This window comes from Mauremys reevesii, linkage group 6 (genome assembly GCF_016161935.1).
Source record: "Mauremys reevesii isolate NIE-2019 linkage group 6, ASM1616193v1, whole genome shotgun sequence".
NCBI classification, from domain to species: Eukaryota; Metazoa; Chordata; order Testudines; family Geoemydidae; genus Mauremys; species Mauremys reevesii.
Window position 1 is genome coordinate 4,962,858 of NC_052628.1, and position 22,523 is coordinate 4,985,380.

The 22,523-nt window shown below is 41.2% G+C and overlaps 1 protein-coding gene across 2 annotated transcripts in view; it reads left to right on the forward strand.

Moving 5' to 3' along the window:
- The first annotated feature begins 19,278 nt into the window (after window positions 1–19,278).
- The window catches only part of UBAP2 (ubiquitin associated protein 2), a 92,626-nt gene continuing 89,381 nt past the window's right edge, over window positions 19,279–22,523 (forward strand). For both annotated transcript variants that reach the window (XM_039543632.1, XM_039543633.1), the window contains exon 1: window positions 19,279–19,418. In XM_039543632.1, coding sequence (XP_039399566.1) covers window positions 19,320–19,418 — 99 coding nt within the window. In that variant the 5' untranslated portion in view covers window positions 19,279–19,319. The remainder of the gene's footprint in view (window positions 19,419–22,523) is intronic.

The following is a 22,523-nucleotide window of genomic DNA, read 5'->3' on the forward strand; positions in this document are numbered from 1 at the left end:
GCTATGGCATGTAGACAAAAAAGGGGAGTGGTTGATTTGGCAACTTTCAGGGAAAATAACAAGTTCTGTATTCTTGACGCATGAAAGGTGTGTTTATTTTTGTAGATTTGCATTTCTGTTGTGTGTATGCAGATTCATGTACTTTGGGGCAGGGAACAAATAATTTTAATGTCACCATAGATGTGCTTGGGATGACAAATTAACAAAGTCTCTGCTAAAGGAATTTACAGTCTAGGTTAGATATGACATGACACAGGAAGAGAGAAAGTCAGGCAGGGGGCATGATGGCTGTCTTCTACTCTCTCTAGGGTGTTTTTTGTTCTTTACTATGCCTAGCACAGTAATAATTGGGGCCTTCTGATTCTACTATAATCATAAATAGTCTAAAGTTATGAGATCATCTTCTGCATTACATGCATTGTGCCGGTGATCTGGTTCTTTTTATAAATGTATTTTTATTAAGTTTGTGTGGGAGTATGGATCAGCATTGGAAAGTTGCTGTTGTATTATGTAAACTTTAATATAACCAGCAAATTTTGGGCATAAGTTTTTCAGATATAAAATGAACCACAAAAGATTTGGGGGGGTGGGAATAATCTCATAGTGGCTTTGTAAGATTCCAAAAGAAGGAAAGAATAGCTAGCTGTTTAAACATGCTATTAATTCTGTAACTTAACAAAATGAAACCATTGCCTCCTCAATTTCCTGAGAAATCTGAGCTGCAGACTTCATGGTTTCTCTGCCAGACCAAGTGACCTCACATAAACATGGCTCATAAACTGACTTAGCTGAAACTTTAAAAAACAAAACACACAAACCCCTCACCCTTGGTTGTGATGAAGCCTGAATATGTTCTGCTGAAGACAGAAATGTATGAGTGAAAACAGGACTTCAGAGTGGACTGATTCATCCACAGTTATGTTCATGGTAGCTGTTTAATTTACAGAGGCAGAGACAACAGGAAAGTCTAGAGCTCAGATTTCTCAGCATCTTGAGGCCCAGTCGGGTGAAGGTTCCTCACCAGGCTTAACTCATTGAAGCCCGTATGAGTTCAGGGCATGCAGCACTACACAAAATAGGGCCCAGGCCTTATTGTCTCAAATTTGGTTGAAATACTGGGCTAATTATACTTTAAAATGGCCACATCTACTTCCCCCTTTTCTGAATCGTACATGTTTTTAAAAAAACCCAGCAAAATCTTTATAAAAAACTTCATATTTAGATTTGACCCCAAACTTTGGTCTCAGATTTCATAAAAACAATTTACAATCCAATAATGTTTCCATGCCCTTGTTTAAAAACAGGAAAACAGTTGGTTTTGCACAAACATTTCCCTGGCTCATTTGAAACCCGAACATTGAAGCACTGGAAGCTTGAAAGTGAATCTAAGTATAAACATTGATTTTCATTGTCCGAACTAAGAAATGCAAAAATAGAGCCTTTGTCAAATTGGGTTTTTAAAATACTTCAATTCTTAATAATACTAAAATGGCTTAGGAACAAAGGCTGCGATTTTCAAAGAAACCTGTTACGCTGCCAAATCCCATTGAATTTCATGGCACTTGGGTGCCTAACTCCTTAAATTGTATATCCCATCAAGAGAAATGTTTGTATACAACATATATGATTTGTAAGTTGACACCACTGTCCTCTGAACTATTAAGCAGCCAGTTGCAGTTCATCCCTCTTGTTGTCACTACATTTATGATGGAGAAAATGAGTTCCAGGAAAACATTTTTTAAATAACTTTTTTTGCTTGAGATGTCTCCGGTGTAAAGTTACAGCCTTCTCTGGCTTCTCATTAAATTCTGATATTTTATTTTCACGCACCAGGTTTAATTCCAGTCTCCTTTTTTCCTCCTTGTCACCTCAGCTCACTGATTTCCAGCCAGTCTCTTTATTTTATTTTATTTCATTTTATTCTGTTTTTTTACTTGCCAGTAGTCACTGTGACAGAATTACTGTTTAAGGTTTTTTTTGTCATCAGTTCTGACCATGATATATTTATATATGAACTGACCTTAAGGTGGGAGTTCTTAGCCTGACTGTTTGTTTAAAATGGTGTCCATAATCTTGGAAAAGTCAGAGTAATTTTAAAGGAGATGGGTGTATCTTGTGTCCTGGAAACAAAATGATATATTGATTAGTGTTGTTTTTTCTCTCTTACCTCTGCAAAAATAATCTCTTTTGAAGAAAGCAAGAAATGTTATTACTCTTGTAGTGTATGTATTTTTAACTCTTCAAATGGACTTCAGTGAGGCCTGGTCTACACTGGGGGGGCGGTGTCGATGTAAGATACGCAACTTCAGCTATGGGAATACTGTAGCTGAAGTCGAAGTATCTTGTTCCGACTTACCTCCCGTCCTCACCTCGTGGGATCGACGTCCGCGGCTCCCCCGCCGACTCCGCTACCACTGCTTACTCCGGTGGAGTTCCGGCGTTGACGGGGAGCGCGTTTGGGGATCGATATATCGCGTCTAGATGAGACGCTATATATCTATCCCCGATAAATCGATCGCTACCCGCCGATATGGCAGGTAGTCTGGACGTACCCTAAAAGAGTAGGAGTAAAAGAAATTTTACACTTTTTGCTTTACTCAAATTCATTTTTTTGGGTAAAAGTTTAATATTACAATGATCAGGAGAGCTGATGCTTTACATGCCATCTCTCTTTTCTATTTGATCCTGAAAATGAAAGTGCAATGCTATATTTGTAACCTCATGTTCACTTTCATGACCACTGCCTGATGTCACAAACTCAGAATTATGACTTCATTGCAAGATCAGTCAGGATAACAAAATTGAGCACTTACCTAGTGCCTCTTGCCTGTGGATCTCAAAACACTATGCAAAGGCAGGTGAGCATTATTCTCATATATTGCGGAAGGGAAAACTGAGTCACATAGAGAGGCTGTTGCCAGGATACTATGGTGACTGGTGTTCTATAAATAGATACAAACTAGATTTGTAACTTGCCCAAGGTCATGCAATGAAAGAGTGGCAGATTTGGCAGTTAACATCTGCCTCCTGCTTTGGAGAAGGAGAAATTACCCAGATTTAAATACCTGGGGTGGTATGAAAGGCATACACAGAATGATTTGTTGAGAAACATTTTACTTGTGTGTTGTTTTTTTAGTTTCACCTTATTTGTTCTAGTGAAACAGTTCCTTAAGGTAGTCTTTAAAATCCCTGTTCTTTGGAGGAAGTGCTGGCTGTGCTTGTAATACACAAAGGCTGTTATGTTTTCAGTACATCTTAAAAATGACTAATGTGCAACTATGTGCTTTACTCACCATAAAGCTGTTCTCTTAATTCATTTACTATGACACCATGACTTTACAGAAAGTACAATAACTTACAGCCCACTGTCACTGTGCCAGCATCTTACAGAAGGCTGTCCAGGAAGTGATGTTGGAAATAAGTGTATCAGTATCAACAGCATACATTTCAGATTAATGTTTTATAAAATTTCTGGTTTAAAACTTGGTGCTTCTGCATGATAGTCTGTAGCCAAAGTTTGTCAACTTGTAATGTTTTGTCTAGTTTATCATTCTTCCCTCACATATGCATATATAGTAATTTTTAATTAGGAGAGTTTGGTACAAATTTACCATAGATCATATAGAATCATAGAATCTCAGGGTTGGAAGGGACCTCAGGAGGTCATCTAGTCCAACCCCCTGCTCAAAGCAGGACCAAACCCAACTAAATCATCCCAGCCAGGGCTTTGTCAAGCCTGACCTTAAAAACCTCTAAGGAAGGAGATTCCACCACCTCCCTAGGTAACCCATTCCAGTTCTTCACCACCCTACTAGTGAAAAAGTTTTTCCTATTATCCAACCTTAGACCTCCCCCACTGCAACTTGAGACCATTACTCCTTGTTCTGTCATCTTCTACCACTGAGAACAGTCTAGATCCATCCTCTTTGGAACCCCATTTCAGGTAGTTGAAAGCAGCTATCAAATCCCCCCTCATTCTTCTCTTCTGCAGGCTAAACAATCTCAGTTCCCTCAGCCTCTCCTCATAAGTCATGTGCTCCAGCCCCCTAATCATTTTTGTTGCCCTCTGCTGGACTCTCTCCAATTTATCCACATCCTTCTTGTAGTGTGGGGCCCAAAACTGGACACAGTACTCCAAATGAGGCCTCACCAGTGCTGAATAGAGGGGAATGATCACATCCCTCGATCTGCTGGAAATGCCCCTACTTATACAACCCAAAATGCCATTAGCCTTCTTGGCAACAAGGGCACACTGTTGACTCATATTCAGCTTTTCGTCCACCGTAACCCCTAGGTCCCTTTCTGCAGAACTGCTGCCCAGCCATTCGGTCCCTAGTCTATAGCAGTGCATGGGATTCTTCCGTCCTAAATGCAGGACTCTGCACTTGTCCTTGTTGAACTTCATCATATTTCTTTTGGCCCAATCCTCTAATTTGTCTAGGTCCCTCTGTATCCTATCCCTACCATCCAGCGTATCAACCACTCCTCCCAGTTTAGTGTCATCTGCAAACTTGCTAAGGGTGCAGTCCACACCATCCTCCAGATCGTTAATGAAGATATTGAACAAAACCGGCCCCAGCACCGACCCTTGGGGCACTCCACTTGATACCGGCTGCCAACTAGACATGGAACCATTGATCACTATCCGTTGAGCCCGACCATCTAGCCAGTTTTCTATCCACCTTACCGTCCATTCATCCAGCCCAGACTTCTTTAACTTGCTGGCAAGACTACTGTGGGAGACCGTATCAAAAGCTTTGCTAAAGTCCAGAAATAGCACATCCACTGCTTTCCCCTCATCCACAGAGCCGGTTATCTCATCATAGAAGGCAGTTAGGTTAGTCAGGCATGACTTGCCCTTGGTGAATCCATGCTGACTGTTCCTGATCACTTTCCCCTCCTTTAAGTGGTTCAGAATTGATTCCTTGAGGACCTGTTCCATGATTTTTCCAGGGACTGGAGGTGAGACTGACTGGCCTGTAGTTCCCTGGATCTTCCTTTTTCCCTTTTTTAAAGATGGGCACTACATTAGCTTTTTTCCAGTCATCCGGGACCTTCCCCGATAGCCATGGTTTTTCAAAGATAATGGCCAATGGCTCTGCAATCTCATCGGCCAACTCCTTTAGCACCCTCGGATGCAGAGCATCCAGCCCCATGGACTTGTGCTCGTCCAGCTTTTCTAAATAGTCCCGAACTACTTCTTTCTCCACAGAGAGCTGGTCACCTCCTCCCCATACCGTGCTGCAGAGTGCAGCTGTCTGGGAGCTGACCTCCTCTGTGAAGACAGAGGCAAAAAAAGCATTGAGTACACTAGCTTTCTCCACATCCTCTGTCACTAGGTTCCCTCCCTCATACTAGAACAGCCCAAAAGATTGGGCATGCATTTAAGATATTTGTCCAGTGATGTTTCTTATAAGTGCAAAACTGATATTTGTAATGTTTTAATGTTTGTCTGACAGACTGCCTTCAGTTGCATGGTTCAGTTTTGAGGTTGAGGGTGTTGGTGAAATCTACCTGAGCATAGCTCACCTGCATGCTAAGGGGTGAAATGGTATAATAAAACAAAAGTAGCTGTTTTATACACTAATGTAAAGACTGCAAGGGGGTTGCTATAGGCCAGGGGTAGGCAACCTATGGCACGCGTGCCGAAGGCGGCACGCAAGCTGATTTTCAGTGGCTCTCACACTGCCCGGGTCTTGGCCACTGGTCTGGGGGGCTCTGCATTTTAATTTAATTTTAAATGAAGCTTCTTAAACATTTTAAAAACCTTATTTACTTTACATACAACAATAGTTCATGCATCTGATGAAGTGGGCTGTAGCCCACGAAAGCTTATGCTCAAATAAATTTGTTAGTCTCTAAGGTGCCACAAGTACTCCTGCTCTTTTAACAATAGTTCAGTTATATATTATAGACTTATAGAAAGAGACCTCCTAAAAGCGTTAAAATGTATTACTGGCACGTGAAACCTTAAATTAGAGTGAATAAATGAAGTCTCGGCACAGCACTTCTGAAAGGTTGCCGACCCCTGCTATAGCCTTTTTTAAACAGAAGTCAGAGTCCCCTGATCTTGCAGCAAATGTGCTCCTGTTTAGGTTCTCCTGTTGGTCAAATATGCAGGTGGGTGCTAGCATCCCTTTTTAGTACATATTGGAGGATATATTTGGAAAAATAGTTTTTCCTTATTTATGGTATGTCTAAATGGTCCTTGTTAAATAACATACACACAATATGTTAATTATTCCCAGATACAAAACTTCAGAGTTCTAGTAGAGAATATATTGTTTAAAAAGAAAAGAGAGGCCTGTTTCTGTTCTTGCACCAGTCTTACGTTTGCCCGACCCAGTCTCCTCACCTATAAATTAAAGAGTCCCATCCCCAAAATCAGTTATCAGAATTTTCTTCAGTGACCGTGTAACCTGTAGCTTCTTCTCTATTGTACATTAAGCACGTGGAAATATTTGGCTGACCGTATAGGGTGTCCTGCCATGTATCTGGAAGAAGGGGTTTCCTGATCCATACAGGGAGGATGAAGGGACATAATGATATTTTCAGCCTGTATTAGGAGGGTGTCCAAAATACAGCAGGGGAGTCTCATACCAGTAAATTGGTATTTTCTGACTTGTATATAAAGGGTGGGTAGCAAGGAGTTGGTTGACCAGCTTGTAGAGTGTGCTGGTGAGGAGAGGGTTGTGTGGGTCTGTAGCTCATGTTGGAGACTACCACCGTAGATGGAGAGTGGGCAGTGATACAAGGGCAGAGTTAGTTAGGTTTTGAATCTTAATTGTGATTTCTCTGACTTTGAAATTTCTGTTTAAAACAAACTATTTTAGCTAAATAAATATCAGATTTAATTTAACAATTCTGTTTGAGAAATGCTTTAAAGAGACCAAAGGGGCATCTTACTCCATAATCTTAATGAAATTGAATTTTGGAGTTGGGGGTGCAGTTTTGGTCAGGGAATTTCTTTAGATTGTGTGTGTAACTGATAAATTGAGATGCTTTTAACAGTGCTTGTAACTTGATTATTTTTGTCACATCCCATGGGTGCCACATGAAAATAAAAAAACTCTTCTATTAGGCCTGTATTCCAGTAATGGTCACAAAACATAGCTGAAACTATATAACTTGTGGGTTTTTTGTTTGAAATTGTTTACCACAATTTCACTGCAGGTTTGATTTCTAAGGTTTCAACAAACCCTACTTAGTGTTTGAGATCTCATGCAAGTTACAAGTTTTGCAACTGATGCTTGTAACCATCACAGCACAACCACATTTGAAGCTACTTGGAAGTTGCTTGTTCCATGCAAATCTAGCAGCATATGTAAATTCCACAAATGCAGTATTTTTTTCTCTGGTGCTCAGGGTGATTACAAACAGTTGATAGTGCTTGTACAGTGCAATTTCTGAGAAGCCTCATAAGTAGCTCTCTGAGGATTACATTTCATGAGCACTCATGAAAATTACAAGCTCTATTAGCATGGGGAATGTGGATTGTAACTTTCGCCAGGCGGATGACAAAAGTTTAAAACATGAAGCATGGAACTTTAATTCAGCATAATAAAGAAAGGGTTCCCCAAATGCAATAGTCTAGGTGTATTAGATTGCCAGAAAACAAGTTTTGAGGAACTTAGTGAATAAGTTGTTGTAGGAGGGACTATTAAAGCCCATCAATGTGAAGGAAATGTCGGGAATCTTAAAATATGCTAATTAAGGTACAACAGTCTACATTCCCTCTGAGACAGAAGATTGCAAGAACCATGAAGCAGCCAATGTGGAATTTTATCAGAGACCGGCTCAAAGAGCTGAGGGGAGGAGGTTAAAACCTTGTACTGGAAATGAAGAACAGGGGTGGCAGCCAAATGCTCAAGTCAGTTAAGATTCACAGAGGAAAGATAAAGGCAGGAGAAAATGCAGAACCAGTATTCAGTGCTGGCCAAAAGGAGGAATAAGAGAGGCTTTTACAAACAAACATCAGGAGGAAAAGAAATATTAAAGTAGGTCCATTAATAAATGAGATGGGGACTAAAATTTGACTGAGATACTTAACTCCTTTTAACATTTTTCTGTAAGAAGGATAAAAACTTGAATTAGGACCCCATAAAATAGATATTGTATTGTTTTTTTAAAAAAGAGGTGGAGAAATTTGAACATATATCAATCAACTGATCTAGATTATACCTGCTTTTAGTTTGTATGCCACATTGGGCAGGCATCTCACTCTCATAGACCTACTTTGGTGCAGTATGTTGTTGATAGAATCATAGAAATGTATGACTGGAAGGGACCTTGAGAAGTCCTCAAGACCAGCCCTCTGTGCTGTGACAGGACCGAGTAAACCTAGATCATCCCTAACAGGTGTTAATCCAACCTGTTCTTTAAAACCTCTGATGGGGATTCCAGAGCTCTCTTTATTTATGGGGTTGTAGAAATTAATAATTTATTTTTTTAGGTTGGCAGCATATCAAGCTTCGGTCTAGTGGAATATGGTGGGGATCAGTGTCTATCCTTATTAATGTTCTAGAATCATATAAACAACATGTAAATGAAATTTGCAGATGGTACTAAATTTTGAGGAGTTGCAGATGATAGCAAAGACAAAAAAAAATAGAAAGCTTCAGATGAGAAATGTGGAAAGAAAAGAGTTTCAGCTTAGGAAAAAATGCAGCTGTTACACCTGCGGGAAAGCAATCCAGATTCAAGTAAGTGGATTCAGTTAAGTGGGGGAATCCTGGTAAACAATAATGCCAGGGGAAATCTATTAAGATATGAATTTGCAATACAAGTGTTGGCAACCAAATAGTCCAATGCAGTTTTTTTTATAGTGTATGCAGAGGGATCAAATAAAACCTCAGGCAGATAATATTTCCTCTTAGATTATAACATCTTTGAGTTAGGGACTCTCCTGATTTTGTGTCTCGTGCAGTGACAAGCATATTGTTAGTGAGTGACAAGTAGCAATCTGTTATTGTGGAACTGCTGAAGAAGCCCATTGTGCTAGACAGTGTAGGAACACACACAGTCCATGGTATCTGTCCACCTTTGGTATCACCATCAAAACTCTGAAGATAGAATCTAAAATCTGATTTAATGAGATTTTAACAGCATACCTACTTCATGTGAAGACACTCCAGATATAGCCTAGCTAGGTTTTCAGCAGCGTTTGCTGTGATATTCCTTATGGCTGGTAATTTAGCCGTTGGGATTTGTGTTGGAAACTGTAATGTGAGCTGGTGAGAAGGTTGTAGATCTGTATTAAGGTGGCTCTCTCTGGTTCAAACTTTAAACAGCCGCACCTTCATGTGAAAGATAGTTCTATACCTTTTTAGTGGCTTCCATTTCTAATGTGAATTGGGCTTAGGCACTCTTTTTGATGCTTTGGCATGCAAGTTTGCGTTTCTTCCAGTTCAAGAGTGTCAGATATGTCTGAATCCTTGCTTGGCTATTTATAGATACTGTTGCTTGTATCTGTTTCTATTCTAGGAATTCATTTGGAACCTGTTCCAGGGGAATGCTATTTAGAAGTGCAGGGAGGAGCAGAAAGGGGGCAGGGAGAACGCAAACACTGAGCATATTCCTGTGATCTGGCAACAGTGTGCATAGTGTTGGCCTCCGTCTGGTGCCCTAGTGTTTTCCGTACAGCACCTTGTAAGCAAGAACCTTGGTCAAAGTGAATTCCCAGCACGGGAAGTTATCTTCTCTTTGGTGCAGGACTTGTGTATGCTTTTTCTTACTGCGATTTGCAGCACCTCGCTCTTCCTTGAGTCTGTTTTCATATGTGAATGGTGGTAAACTTTAAGGGCTGCCTTGCTATACCAGACTGAATAGCTGAAATCCACGTTCTCTAGTTTAATAACTGAAGTTATCAGCTCCCCTCTCCCATGGTAATGGAGAATTCTTATTATTCTGTTAATACCTGTTTAAATCTGATTAACTGACTTAATCAAAATATTCAGTGTTCTTAAAGCTTTTCACAGTTTAGTAGCTAATTTGTTACGTGAATCACCAGTCTTGTTAATAGTTGGTGACGTTTCTTCAATTGAATGTGAATTGCATGCTGTAATATTCCTGCTTTTGAGCCTTACATTTCTGATATTTCTTTAGTTTTGTTTTTATTGATGTAAATTGTTTAACTCAACCTGTTGAACTGTACCACTTAATTGCTTTAACAATTTTTGTTTTTTGTACCTCTTGGAGGATAGGTCCATAGGTGGCTATTAGCCTAGATGGTCAGGGATGCAACCCCATGCTCTGGGTATCCCTAAACCTCTGACTGACAGAAGCTGTGGCTGGACAACAGGGATAGATCACTCAATAATTGCCCTGTTCTGTTCATTCTTTCTGAAACATCTGGCTCCGGCCACTGTTGGAAGTCAGGATACTGGGCTAGATGGGCCATTGGTCTGACTCAGTATGGCCGTTCTTATGTTCTTATAGATTTTCCTAAAAGTACCAAAGGTTTATATTAGACAGGATTTAAGTGGTACTTATGGACCAAGAAGATTAATTATGAAAACTTTGTAAACTTCCATGGTAGGTTTGTCTGGTTAACTTTATCTGTAGATTGTCCCTTCTTGCCTTCTTACAGTAAAACTAGGTTAACTCCTGGTTTGTTGATGGGTGTACAATTGCTTTTTGGATTGTCAGCATACTGCTGACTTTGGGTGGTGACTGATACTGGAAAATGGTTCACTTTAATTTTTTTTAACAGCTTTGTCCAACAACTGGAATTCTTGGAAAAATGCAAGCCTGCAGTGCCCTTCATCTGTGCTTTTAGCTAATGTTCACCGTACTGCAGTAGCCAACCTTGTACTGCTTTGAAATTGTCCTGCTGACATCTTCACTAGAAACATGAAGGAGTAATGGCACCGAGAAAAACCAGTCATAGCATAGGCAGGATATGTGCAGACTTTCCTATATGGCTCTGGCAGTGCACCTCTGACTTGACCTAACCTGTCTCTGTCACTTAAATCTTACCAGTGTTACCTGTAATAGTAATAGATGGAGGCATTGATTAAGCAGAGGTCACAAATCTCCATTCACATTTTGAACTAACCAGATGATTTGTTTTTCTCTGTGTCTGAGAGCTCTGTGCCTCCCCAGTGCATTTCCTTTTGCTCCATGGGGAGCTGCTTCCTTGATCTGCAGTAATCCTGCAGATGCTGTGCAGTTGGGTGCTCACCTAGTCTGCTGCTCTTCCCTACACTTAACTGGGAGATGAGAGGAGGTGTGAAGTGTTGCACAAGTTAGTGCGGATAGCTTTCAATAACATGTTGCTTTGCCCTGTGGGTTTTGGAGGTGATGGGAAAAATCCAGTGGGGAGCGACCAACCCTGCCCCTGCCCCTTCCTAAACAGTGGGTCTGGGTTCTTCACCCCCACCCATGGGCGGCCTACCATGGAGTTGACTGGTTAGGAGGAGAGTGTGCTATAGAGCTAGCTTCCTTTCCTTTTGCTCTTACCCAAGCCAAATCGCCAAGTCTTGGCTCCCAGCATATTAGCTTAGTACAGGGGTTCTCAAAATTAATTGCACCGTGACCCCCTTCTGACAACAAAGATTACTACATGACCCCAAGGGGGAGGGCCCAAAGCCCGAGCCCCACCGCAAAGGGCAGGAGTGCCAAAGCCTGAGTTTGAGAACCGCTGGCTTAGTAGAAGTTGAAACTCAGCAATGGGACCAGAAGAAGCATGAGAGCCAATGTGCTGTCCAAATTCTTGTAAGATGGTTGGAATCTCTAGAAGCTTATGCAGTAGTTGTGCTAATCAACTAATGACTAGTACTACTCAGAGCAACTTGCATTTCTCTTGTCTGGTCTGATGTTGGTGAAAAACTTGGTCTTTATGATGGGGTATGAGGAAACTCAGACCGCTACCAGCACTTCCCTGTTTCAAGGAAAGAACTGAATTTCATAAAAAGGTAAGAATGGCAATATTGGGTCAGATCAGTGGTCCATCTAGCCCAATATCCTGTCTTCTGACAGCCAGATGCTTCAGAGGGAATTAACAGAACAGGGCAGTTATTGAGTGGTCCAGTCCCAGCTCCTGGCAGTCGGAGGTTTAGGGACACCCAGGCTATAGGTTTGCATCCCTGACCATCATTGCTAATAGCCTTTGATGTACCTGTCTTCCATGAACTTACTCTGTTTTTGAACCTAGTTATACCTTTGACCTTCATAACTTCCCCTGGCAATGAGTTCCACAGGTTGATTGTGCACTGTGACAAGAAGTACTTCCTTAGGTTTGTTTTAAACTTGCTCTATACTAATTTCATTGGGGACCCCTGGCTCTTGTGCTATGTGAAGGGGTAAATAAAATTCTAATTCACTTTCTCCATACCATTCATGATATTGTTGTCCTCTATCATATCCTCCCTCAGTCATCTCTTTTCTAAGATGAATAGTCAGTCTTTAATCTTTCCTCTTATGAAAGCTGTTCCAGCCCCCTAATAATTTTTGTTGCCATTCTCTGTACTTTTTCCAATTCTAATATTTTTTTGAGATGGGGTGACCAGAACTGCATGCAATATTCAAGGTGTAGATGTCCCATGGATTTATATAGTGAAATTAAGATATTTTCTGTTTTAACCCTTTCCTAACATTTTGTTAACATTTTTGACTGTCGCTGCTGATTGAGTAGATGGTTTTCAGAGTACTATCTATGATGACTCCAAGATCTTTCTTGATCGGTAATAGCTAATTTAGACTCTATTATATTGTATGTATAGCTGGGATTATATTTTCAATGTGCATTATTTTGCATATATCAACACTAAATTTCCTCTTCCATTTTGTTGCCCAGTCAGCTAGTTTTGTTAGATACCTTTTGTGAGTTAACGTTTTGCAGTCTGCTTTGGACTTAATTGTCTTGAGTAATTTTGTATCATCTGCAGACTTTGCCACCTCGCTGTTTATCCCTTTTCTAAGAGAATTTATGAATATGTTGAACTACACGTTTCCCGGTACAGATCCTTGGGAGACCCTGCTATTTACCCCTTTCCACTGTGAAAACTGATAATTTATTCCTGCCTTCTGTTTCCTATCTTTTAACCTGTTACTGGGCTATGAGAGGACCTTCCTTCTTATCCCATGACTGCTTGCTTTACTTCAGAGCCTTGTGTAAGGGACCTTGTCAAAAGGTTTCTGAAAGTCTAGGTATACTGTATCCACTGGATCACCCTTGTTCACATGTTTTTTAATTCCCTCCAAGAATTCTAATAGATTGGTGGGGCATGATTTCTCTTTAGAAAAGCCATGTTTACTTTTCCCAAATGTATTGTGTTCTTTACTGTAGTTTCAACCAGTTTGCATGGTACTGAAGTTAGGTTTATGGTTGCCTTGATTGCCTCTAGAGGTTTTTTTTGAAATTGGTGTTGCATTAGTTATCCTCCATTCATCTGATACGGAGGCTGATTTAAGCGGTAGGTTTCATACCATAGTTAGTAGTTCTGCAGTTTCATATTTGAGTTTCTTCAGAACTCTTGGGTGAATACCATCTGATCCTGTTGATTTATTTTAATTTATCAATTTGTTCCAAAACCACCTCTGTTGATACCTCAGTCTGGAACAGTTCCTTCAGATTTGTCACTTTAAAGGAATGGCTAAGGTGTGGGGATCTCTCGCCTATCCTCTGTAGCAAAGACCGATGCAAAGAATTAATTTAGCTTCTCTGCAATGGCCTTATCTTCCTTGAGTGCTTCCTTAGCACCTGGATTGTCCAGTGGCTCCACTGGTTGTTTGGCAGGCTTCCTGCTTCTGATGTACTTAAAACAAAAACATTTGGAGTTAGTTTTTGTTTTGTTGCTAGTCGCTCTTCAGATTCTCTCTTGGCTGGCCTAATTATGCTTTTACACTTGACTTGCCAGAGTTGATGGTCCTTTCTGTTTTCCTCAGTAGGATTTGATCTTTTACTCTGACTGCCTCTTTTTACCTTGTCTAGTCATGATGGGATTTTTTTTGGTCCTCTTTTTTTTTTTTTTTTTTAAATTTGGGGTGTGTCTGTCTGTCTGTCTCTCTAGTTTGAGCCTCTATTATGGTGTGTTATAAAAATTTCTATGCAGATTAAAATAGTGTGCTTGGAAAGACAGATAATTCCAGTGCTGACAGGTTTTACTATCCTCCCTTCTTTGGATAGAAGCACTTCAAAGCCTTCTGTAAACAGGAATGTCTTTTATAACTACAAATTACTGAACGCTAACACGTAACACAGGCATTTAGGATTTAAAGAACATTTCTCAATGAGTGTAGTACATGACTCTGTTTTCTCACTATAGATCAGGAACAGAATATATTCTAAAAGAGCAACAGATACTAAGAGACACACATAATCTTTCACTTGCAGCTGATCGAGACCTCCCTAGTCCTGATGGACAGAATCTTCCCTTGAGGGTTTTCAGTTTTCAAAAAATTTGTGCCGCTGCTGATGAGTTATTTAATATTTGTTATGGTAGTGTCTCGAGGCTCCAGTTGGGATCAAGACCCCCCTGGGTTGGGAGGATGCAGTAAGGAAGATTGGACATTGAGAGTAACAATGCAGAGGGTTTCAAAAGAGGAGCATGCAGTTGCTAATTCAGTAGACACTATTCACAAACAATACATGTACAGTAACTCCTCACTTAACGTTGTAGTTATGTTCCTGAAAAATGCAGGCATTCTTGTATTCATGGTGGTATCTAGGAATCCCAATCAAGAATCAGGGCCCAATTGTACTAGATTCTGTACAGTCAACGGCATTAAATGTGAACTTAAGACTTGTAAATGCTCCTGCTCTTCTCCACTTTGAGGTTTAGCCAGCCACCGTACTTGAAGACTTTTACAAATTCATTCTTTAGCCTTTGTTACAGTGGGAAGGCTTTTGTGAGATATTACTAAAGTTGAGTTTTGCATCATGTTCTGAAAGTGCTCAAGGCTGGTCTCCTTCAGATCTCCTTCAGTGAGGAGTTTCTTAGCACTTGAGAAGCTAAACAGTATTCAAAGTGAGGGGTTTTTAGGTAGTAGATGGGTTTCTATTAGAGGGAATTAGTATCTCCCAGATGAGGGTGATCTTAACTTACATTGGGCTTGGGATGATTTGCTGAAACTGATCCCAAGTAGCACAGTTTTTTTTTGACTGTTGTAAGGGAAAGTGTAACTGCTGATTTATAGCAGTGTCTGAAAATCTAGTCTGTTGTGTTACTGGAGCACTTTCCCCCTCCTCCAACACTTGTGCCGTAAAGGTCTGTAGCTTAACATGAATCAATTTATTCAAAAAACAGCTGTTCCAGGTGCATATTGGAGCAGCAGTGTATCTAGAATACTTTGTCTTTGTAAGGTCAAATATGAACTGCAATCAAGGGATTTTCACACCGGGCCAGACATCAAGATGGACTGTACTGACACACAAATCCATTTGTCAGCTTTTTGTAACTTTGCGGAATAGATCTTTAACCAGGCATTCTATCCCTCCCAGCCCATCTTCTCCTCGCTTGATCTTGCAGTCAAGATGTGATGCTTGAATTTGTGACATTCTGGTCATTTCCATGGCAACAGACTGTCAAAAGGATTTGACTAACCTGCACGATCAAGCTGAAGGAGAAGCCAGTCTGTGAGGGAGAGAGGCTCTTGTTAAACCACATCTTAAATAATTAGCATTATCCACTTAATACTGAAAACTCTTAGCACCACACTAACTTCTGATTTAGAAAGCAGCAGGTGTCTGTTGCCGTCCTGGTATTTTTTTACTATACCACTGTAAAGGATGATTGTGGGAGTTGGTGAAATTCTAGTGACAAAGTGATACAGCAGGGGCCCTATCTATGCTGAGTTAGGGAGTAATGTTAGCATCTATGTAGAGCATGGCCCTAACCCTGTTGTTGCTAGAAAGGTGCTGTTTCCCCTTGGCTGGTACACACAGGATGCAGTGGTGCAATAAAACCATTTAAAGCATGGTTTCTTAGGGCTTGTCTACATGGTGAGTTAGTGCGCAGCAAGCCAGGGTGTGTGAATCTACAGCATGCCGGTTTGCCGTGTGCTACAGCACTGTAAAAGTCCTGGCAGTACACTAAACTGCACTCTGGTACTTTCACTGTGCGGTAGATTCACACCCTGGCTTGTTCTTTCAAATGTTTACAGCTGAACCTTGACTTAACACAGCTTTGAAACTTAACTATGCCGAAGAAAAGTACTGCTTTCCCTTTATTTTATTTTTTAGTAGTTTACCTTTAACACAGTAATGTACTGTATTTGCTTTTTATTTTTTATTTTTTTGGGTCTCTGCTGCTGCCTAATTTCATGCTTTGAGTTCCAAATGAGGCGTGTGGTTGACTAGTTAGTTCGTAACTCTGAGGTTCAACTGTAATAGTTTTTATTTGTAAGGTTCCATCTCCACAGGGCTTTCAACTGTGATTTTTAAGAAACATGCTTAAATTTTAGTCTCTGGAGCGCTGTAATACATTATTCTAATCCAAAGATTACTGGGGTCAATGCAGGAGTAACAGTGTAGAGTTTAGTGGCCTGTGAATGTGCGGGAGGTCAGATTAGATGATTGACAGTTCCTTCTGGCCTTAAACCCTGTGGGTACATCTACACAGCCAAACAAACAAAAAAAAATCAAACCCTGCTGCAGCAAGTCTCTGAGCCTGGGTCAGCTGACCCAGGCTTGTGCAATAAGGCTAAAAATAACAGTGTAGACCTTAGGGTATGGGCTGGAGGCTGGCCTCCCCCCTTGCCAGGACTCAGAGCCTGGGCTCCAGTCTGCACCCTAACATCTACACGGCTGTTTTTTAGCTCCATAGCGTGTGCCCAAGTCAGGTGACCCAGGCTCTGAGACTTGCTGCACGTTTTTTCTTTGTTGTGTTTTGCTGTGTAGATGTACCCTATGACTCTTAATAGGGTTGCCAACCCTCCTAAATTGGCCGTGAGTCTCCTGGAATCACAATTGATCTCCTGGTGGCTACTGAAACCAATCCAGGAGATTTTAATAGGCTGCTAAAAGTCTGGTCAGTGGGGCTAAGGCAGGCACCCAACCTGCCCAGGCTCCACATGGCTCCCAGAAGCAATTGACATGTCCTTCTGGCTCCCTAGGCACAGGGACAGCCAGGGGGTCTCTGCACAGCGGCCCCACCCTGAGTGCCAACTCCACCGCACCCTAACCTCCTGCCTCAGCTTGGTGAAAGTGAATGAGGGTGGGGGACAGCGAGGGACTGAGGGAGGGGGGAATGGAGTGAGAGGGGGTGGGGCCTCAGGAAAAGGGTGTTTAGGTTTGTGCAGTTAGACCGTTGGCAACCCTAGACTCAGCATGATTGTTCTTGCTTGCAGCTGAGCCAGGTTATAACAGTGGCTTGTTGGTTAACATGGATGGGGTCAAGCTGAGTTTTATAACTGGGTTAAAAAATAGTGTGTTAATATAGGTGTCTAATCTGGGCTAACACTTCAAAACAACCTCTGTTATAACACAACCAGTATTTGTGTTTGTGCATGCTTGCAGGCCAAACCATGCGGTACAGCTGGATTTCCCAATAGAATTAAAACTATGTGGTGTGTGTGTGTTTAAGAGTTGTTTCACACTGGAAAAGTAAACATGGTTGTGAAAGGTGGTTGTGGCACAGCTGTGTAATAAAATGGCTTATTTTGGTCTGTGTGGGTAGGCAAAAAAGGTTATAACTCTATTTTAAGGAACTCTGTGTTAGCCTAGGTATATGAAGGTTAAAACCTGGTTCTTTAACATGGTTAAATCTATTTTATGTTTGTACAGACAAAAAGAAACCATGTTATAAAATAGCTGAGCCCCAGCCATATGTTAAACTTGAATATTTCCATAATATAGAGATGGACTTATTTACTGCAAGTAGATTTAGACAACGTTTCAAGTGAGTGCCTAGCTTTAGGGACCCAAATCTTTAATTAGCCACCTAAACAAAAATGGGCTGGCTTTAGGGGGGCTGAGTCCACACAACTCAAGTTGGAGTCAGTGGGAGTTGCAGGTGTGCAGCACCTCTTAAATCAAAATGGCCCCATTGTTTGATTTAGGTGCGTAACGTCAGGTACCAAAGTGTGAAACTATCGACCTTAGTCTTTGAAATGTAGTAATGCTTTTTCCAGACTCTGTGTACATAGGATCTTACTTATTGCTTATAAGTTGGATTCAAATTGTGATGTCCTGGGCAGTACAAAACAAAAGTGACTCAAAGGTGTAATTAGTTTACCTGAACTTAAATCTTCAGTGTACTGGAATTCAGAGGGCCACTAACTGTTTTTTTCCAGGCAGTATAGTTCAAAAGCTATTTGTATAAAGAAGTGCTAGTGCATATAAAAGATTTGCAAGTTTACCATTAGAGAATTTTAATCAAAGGAAGTTACTTTAAACTCTGATGAAGGTTGTTGTCCTGCAATACGTATTTGAAGTATTAGTTAGCCAAGGTAGTGTGTGACGTAATTGATGCACTTTTTAGTTTAAATGATGCCCACTACTACTTACTAGGTTAGTTTTCATGTAGATCAGACTGCCAGCTGAGCTTGAATTACATGTGTTCTGTTTTGATTTGGGTCTTCTGAATGTAAAAGTGCAGTTGCTGTGAAGGTTTATACATGTTGGAGAGCTGTAAGACAAATTTAGCCTGAAGGACAGGTTGGCTTTGGCAAACCTATTCATAAAACCAGGTGAAACAGTCTTCCTGTTCATATCATGCTACAGTCAATTCCTGGTAAAGGCAGCCTTTTTCCAATTAAATATGTAAGAGTTCAGGAAATACTGTGTTTCTCTTCAGAATCTATTGAATACATTTTAACTATCACATCAGAAATCTTAATGCCTGAGTTCAATTTTGGTCAATAAAAATTGTATTTATGTGTAAATGGAAGAGGAGGAAGAAGGTGAAAAATACTAATTAGACCAGGATATAGCAATAATAGGATTAGCTATAAAATTTCTAGGTAACCTCTAAAAAAGGCTTTTAATTACTGTAGACCTGTATTTCAAAGAATTGGGCATGCAGCAGTGTTTCTAATTTCTGTATGTAGTTTCTGCAGATGCACTTTAGAATATTTGTACATGCTGATGGCCAATTATGCATTGAATTTGCCCTTTACATAAGTACTCACAGTAGTTGTCTCTGTGTGTGCAATTATGCACCTAGCCAGTTGAAAAAGTTGTATATCTGTTTTCATGCCTTTATGGTAAGAGACGGGCAATAAATCCTGTGGACGAATTCACCCTTCTTCATTGAGTTTGGATGTGTAATATATCTGGTAGTTCAAGCATATGTATTCTGTGTTAACCAGCTGATATGTTTTTTCCTTTTCTTTCAGATTTTCTATTTTGTACATACATTGTTTTGTATATACTGTATATGATGACTTCGGTGGGCAGTGAACGTACCCGGGGCACTCGGGACAAAACACAGATTTCAGCCACACAGCCAACACAACCACAGAAACAAGTAGTACAGGTAGGTGTTGTGTAACATCTGTCCCTCAGGTTGAGAGTAAATGCCATATTATGATCTGCAACCATCCCCATGGTCAGTGGTTCTCAAACTTTTTTGACTGGGTCCCCTTCTTTGTGTCTGTAGTTGTTTACCCCCTCCCACAAGTGCATATACTGCCACCCAGCTCTGAAGGCACAGCGGAGAGCAGTGACTGCTGGCCGGGTGTCCAGCTCTGAAGGCAGCGCTGCACAGAAGTAAGGAAAGCAATATAAAAAGTGGTATTCGTCAATATCGCTTGTCACAGCAGACTTAGTGCCCATTGCCACCCTTACTTCTGTGCTGCTGCTGCTGCCATTGCGGGGCTGAGAGCTGGAGCCCTGCCACCTCCAGGTGAGGGATGGGGCGGGAGAGGAAGGAGAGCCTGAGCCCAGGTTGCCTACCAGTGAGGGAATGGGGGGAGGGAAGGAGAGCCTGAGCTCCCTCCAGGTTGAGGGTGGAGGGGAGAGCCCAGGTGACGGGACTTTGGCTGCCTCCTTTATCCCAGCCTCCTGGGTGTGTACGGCCCTTCTGCATTAGGACCAGCCACCTGGGGCTGACAGCTAGAGCGCTTCCAAAACAAAAAAAAGTAAGTAAAAGTACACAGCTTGCACCTCCCATGACACATTCCCTCGCCACTCTTGGGAGGCCTGCCCTGTAGCTTAAGAACCGCTGCCCTAGGTTTTGTAAAGGCTGAGAGTGGGGGAGGGAAGAAAGCATTGCCTCAGTTTGGCGAGCATGTCCGGTAGCTTGTATTTTAATACTGTATTGGGTTACTGAGCAAACTGCTTGCTGGCTTCAAGTCTGGGATCTATATTCCTACATCCACACTAGTCTTGCATTCTTCAGGAGTGCTCCAGATCAGCAAGGAACCATAAGGCTGTCTGCTAGTCTTCTGCCAGGATCTTATCCCATGGACTCTTCACATCTTTTCAGATTTCAGCTCTTTCTGCTGTCCAGAGGCTAGAATCTTGATGCTAGAGCAGTGGTTCTCAACCCGCGGGCTGCTTGCGGCCTAATGAGCATACAGCTGTGGCCCATGTGACATCCTCAGGGCCATACAGGTATAATATATATTGTGTGGATTTGGCCTAGAGAACGCAGAGAGCTGCGTATGCAGCCTGCAATGGTGAATAGGTTGAAAACCACTGTGCTAGAGGATCTGTAGTTAGTGCTGGAGCTTGGGTGGATGAGCGAAGCTTCTCTCAGTGGCCAATAGGGACCACACTCAAAAAGGCATCTGCAGCAGGATCCAGAAAGCTTCCAAAGACCTGTCAGGTGGGGCATACTCACAGGAAGTCATACAGTGAAGATTAAAAAAAGATTTGCATTTTGAGGGCATTGAGGTTGACACTGTTGACTATGAAGGACTTAAGCCATCTTTCAATTGTTTAGAGACTCAGCAACCCTGCAGTGATGGGTCTAGGCCAGTCCATCAGGGTGGGGGAGGGAAAGAAGCTAGGCACTCATACCCAGATTTTTAAAAAAGGTTGGGAGCTTCTGGATGCCAAGCACTTCTGAAAATCTGGCATTAATTCAGGAGTCACCCTACTGTTCTGCTGGGCTGACAAGAGCCTGTCTGTCTTAGGTCTGCATATCCTACTGGTGCTCACCTGGGGGAACGGTGCCTCCTCTTGGCTCTTGGATTGAGTTGTGTTATGGAGAGGCTGACTTTCTACTGCATATAGTAGTCTTTTACCATGTAACCCCAAGTTCCCCCCTCTGATTTGCATTCGTAAGTCTCGAACTTGGTGTCTTGCTCAATTGCACAGACCCAGAAAGTGGTTTTCATGGGGAGAAGCTTTATTTTTATAACCTGACAGCTTGGATACAGTAAATCTTCTGAGTTTTCCTATGTGGTGTCTAAATTCTTTTCTCCTCCATTTTCATAAGATGATGCTGGTTTGGTCAATTGAAGAATTGCTTATTTTAAGTACTGCTGACTGTCCTGTTCTCTCTGTGCTGTCTTCCGATATCACATTGGCACTTTTGCATGGAAGAGCTTACAAACCAACAGAAATGTGCTCTATTTTACTTTGTGGTCACTGTTTGTTCATTTCTCTGAATTGAGAGGATGCTGCTAACCTCAGAAGTCACCTTAAAACCCCACAGAGTAATGCTGATCTTAATTTGAATTGTATAAGAAATTACATTACACATTTTTCCTTCCTCTGAATGGTATCACTGTTACATTGGGTTTGTAACATTTGTTACTTGATTTTGTGGGTTTTTTTGCTTTCTGATTTTTTGTGTTGGTAGTAAGACATAATTAAAAATCCCTGTGAGTGTGTTTTGTGATTGTTACTGCGAAGATCAAGGTTTTTCAGACAGGTAGAACTTAGCCGTCTTGTTTATTAGTCATAAGAACTAAAAATGACGGCACAACCTTTTGTGGGCTAATACAGTGCTAGTTATAGAGTTGACACTTATTCAATAAGGGCAAAACAGACTGCGGATATTGAAAGCGACACTTCCCATGACTAATGCTGGTTTGGTAACAGTGTCTGTGTGTTTTTGGACTCATAATTCAAAATGGGTGCAGCTCCACTGATGATAGCTGTAGTACAGACAGGGTTCAGGAGATTTTACCACCGTCTTCTAACTCTGGGTAATAGGAAAATGGTTAAATTCCTGAACTCTGTGTACATACAGATACTATTGATACTGGCACCAGTGGTGTTGCGCCCATTGGGATTTGCAAGTCAAAAAATCCTAGTGTAGATAAGGCTTTTATTTCCAGTTTTTCTTTGTGGATATGTCACATCTTGTATTACAGTCAAGTTGCGAAAGATTTTGCTTTTTATCTAACAATGGTTGGCTTTCTTTAAAAGTATTGAGCAGGAATGAAATCACTGGTTTCTTGTTTTCTGGTCAAATAGTTGTCTCTGTTCAGGAATGCTACTGTTTGTTGTGATTACAGTCTAAATTCTTCACTGAGAAATTAGTGGGTAGGTTATCAGAAATGGAGAAACAGGTGCGTTAGTGTGACAGGAGTATTGTGCCACTAGATAAGTAGAAACCACTTGGTCGGGATTATCGGGACCTTGTTCCTAAAGTTATTGGTGGACCTTGCTTCTTTACAATAAAGGT